The sequence below is a fragment of the Penaeus chinensis genome, chromosome 19 (assembly GCF_019202785.1).
Source record: "Penaeus chinensis breed Huanghai No. 1 chromosome 19, ASM1920278v2, whole genome shotgun sequence".
Lineage (NCBI taxonomy): Eukaryota > Metazoa > Arthropoda > Malacostraca > Decapoda > Penaeidae > Penaeus > Penaeus chinensis.
Genome location: NC_061837.1, coordinates 22,198,250 through 22,200,749, shown reverse-complemented (window position 1 = coordinate 22,200,749; position 2,500 = coordinate 22,198,250). Strand labels below are relative to the sequence as shown.

Below are 2,500 nucleotides of genomic sequence, written 5' to 3'. Positions count from 1 at the left end.
CAAATCAACTCGTTTGAGCCCCGACACGTACACAAGAAAACTCCCCAATCCTTGTTTTCCACAAAACAGACGAAAAAAATACAGCACCATACCCCACGGACCCATCACGAAAGGATCGAACGAAAGCTACACAAAATACCCATCTTTCGGTTATACATACATACGTGCCCACATATACGTGACTGTGCCCTAGCTGGTGGGTGAGCGAAGCCGCCGTCCCACGCCTCCAACGCGGGACCAAGCCCACGGCGGCGGGGACGGCGGAGGCGTGCAGGAACCGTGACCCCGACCCGACTTCCCTTTGCTCAAATCACAAATTCTATTTCTTATTTTGTTTTCTGCACTCCCATACGAACTACAATACATATTTAAACTAAACTAAAGAAGACATTTAAAAAAAAAAAACACTTCGGCACGTGACCTACCAAGCGGAGGCAAGAAATCGGACAATCACGTCACACAGTTCGTCGATTTTTTTTTTCCAGCGAGTGAAGGCGGTTGCTGCTGGATCGCTGAGTTGTGACGTGGCTACAGAAGTGGGGGAGGGGGGGGTACCGCTTCCCTGGCCCCTAACAGAGAACGGAGAAAGGAGAGGGGGGGGGGGGGAGTTGGCGAATGACGCCTGTTAATGGTTTCGCTTTAATAGTATTGAGCAGACAAAAAAAAAAGACATTTGTTTATATACGGTAATGAGTAATTTGTCATATTTTTTTTACACCTGACCTAAAAAAAAATATGCATGGGCTCTCTTAACGGCAAAAGGCCCCCTCGAGGAACACAACCATATATGTCAAGCCCTCTCGCTATTTGAGGGATGGGAAAAAAAAAAAAAAAAAAAAAAAAAAAAAAAAAAAAATATATATATATATATATATATATGTAATACAAAGTGGTAGAAAAACCCACAGTGTAAAACCAGACTCACATTGTGGGTTTTTCACCATTTATAATACAAAATATAAACTACACGTCCACCATACGAAAGGAAGAAGCAACAGATATGACTTCAGAGGGGACATCTCAAGGTCAACAAAGGTCAAGAAAGGTCAACCAACACGCAGACCCCAACGAATTAGGCCTCCCAACAGACCCGCTTCCTCCCACGCCGGTTGACTCCACCAACTCCTTATATACAGTGGCTGCTATACCGCATGTGCTTGATTACGTGATTATGAGCAGTGTGTGTGTGTGTGTGTGTGTGTGTGTGTGTGTGTGTGTGTGTGTGTGTGTGTGTGTGTGTGTGTGTGTGTGTGTGTGTGTGTGTGTGTGAGAGAGAGAGCGCGCGCGCGAGCGTGTGTGCGTGCGTGTGCGCGTGCGTGTGTGCGTGCGTGCGTGTGCGTGTGTGGATGTGCGACTGGATGTGGGTTTGAGTGAGAATGTGAGCGAGCGTGTGGGTGACCGTGTGGATGTAAGACAGCGCATGTGTGTGGGTGAGATGGTTGGCTGGCCGTGTCGGTGGGTATGTGGCTGTAGCTCTGTATAAGAAGCTGAAGAGCAACTTCTACCAGTCAGTCAGTCAGTCAGTCAGTCAGTCAGTCAGTCAGTCAGTCAGTCAGTCAGTCAAAGAATATTCCTCCTTACGATCTTCCTGTAACGCAACAAGTGTTCATATTTTCCAAGATAAAAAGCAGCACCGGTCATGAAAATCAGTACATATACACTACCAAAATAAATGCCATTATTAACTCCTTCACTTAAGGTTCATTATTTCAAAGGGAAGTAATACACCATTTCATAATAGCGACGAATTTGCCCAAAGAAGTTATCTGCGTAACGATGTCCACAATTAATGTCTTTAAGGAAAGAAAAGGAAAGGAGGGGAAAGGAGAAAAAAACGAATAGGAATCAATACAAAATAAGATAAAATAAAATAAAACAAAAGAAAACCTAAAAGATTAGAAAAAATGGAATAAAATAAAACAACAATGGAAACAGAAAAATAAAACAAACAAACAAACAAACAAACAAACAAACAAACAAACAAACAAAAAGAAAAGAAAAGAAAAGAAAAGAAAAGAAAAGAAAAGAAAAGAAAAGAAAAGAAAAGAAAAGAAAAGAAAAGAAAAGAAAAGAAAAGAAAAGAAAAGAAAAGAAAAGAAAAGGAAAAGAAAAGAAAAGAAAAGAAAAGAAAAGAAAAGAAAAAAGAAAAGAAACAGTCCATGCAAAATAGAAGTTTGTGTCACTCTTAGGAGATACAAAGCACGCCTCTGCCCCCCCCCCCCCCAAAAAAAAAAAAAAAAAATCATTCAAAAAAGGATTTCAGAGGCCGATTTTGGAAAGATTTTCGTAACTCGCGAAAAAAAAAATCACAAAACCCTTTTCCCTCACTGCTCAAAGACATACTCCAGCAGGAAAACAAAACGGAAGTAAACAAAACAGAACAAAAAACAAAAACAGAACCACAACCACAACAAACACAACCCGGTGCCTTACCTTAAGCGAGTCATAGCCTTGCAGATACGGAGGCTGTGCCGCAGGGCTGAAGTTCTCCGTCGGGGCG

The 2,500-nt window shown here is 42.1% G+C and overlaps 1 protein-coding gene across 4 annotated transcripts in view; it reads right to left on the bottom strand.

Annotated features, from left to right (window-relative positions):
• LOC125035287 (WD repeat-containing protein 47-like) overlaps positions 1–2,500 on the bottom strand; it is a 97,741-nt gene that overhangs the window by 75,775 nt on the left and 19,466 nt on the right. For all 4 annotated transcript variants that reach the window (XM_047627567.1, XM_047627566.1, XM_047627569.1 and 1 more), the window contains exon 6: positions 2,434–2,500. This exon is cut by the window's right edge and continues 33 nt beyond it. In XM_047627567.1, the coding sequence (XP_047483523.1) occupies positions 2,434–2,500 (67 nt within the window). The remainder of the gene's footprint in view (positions 1–2,433) is intronic.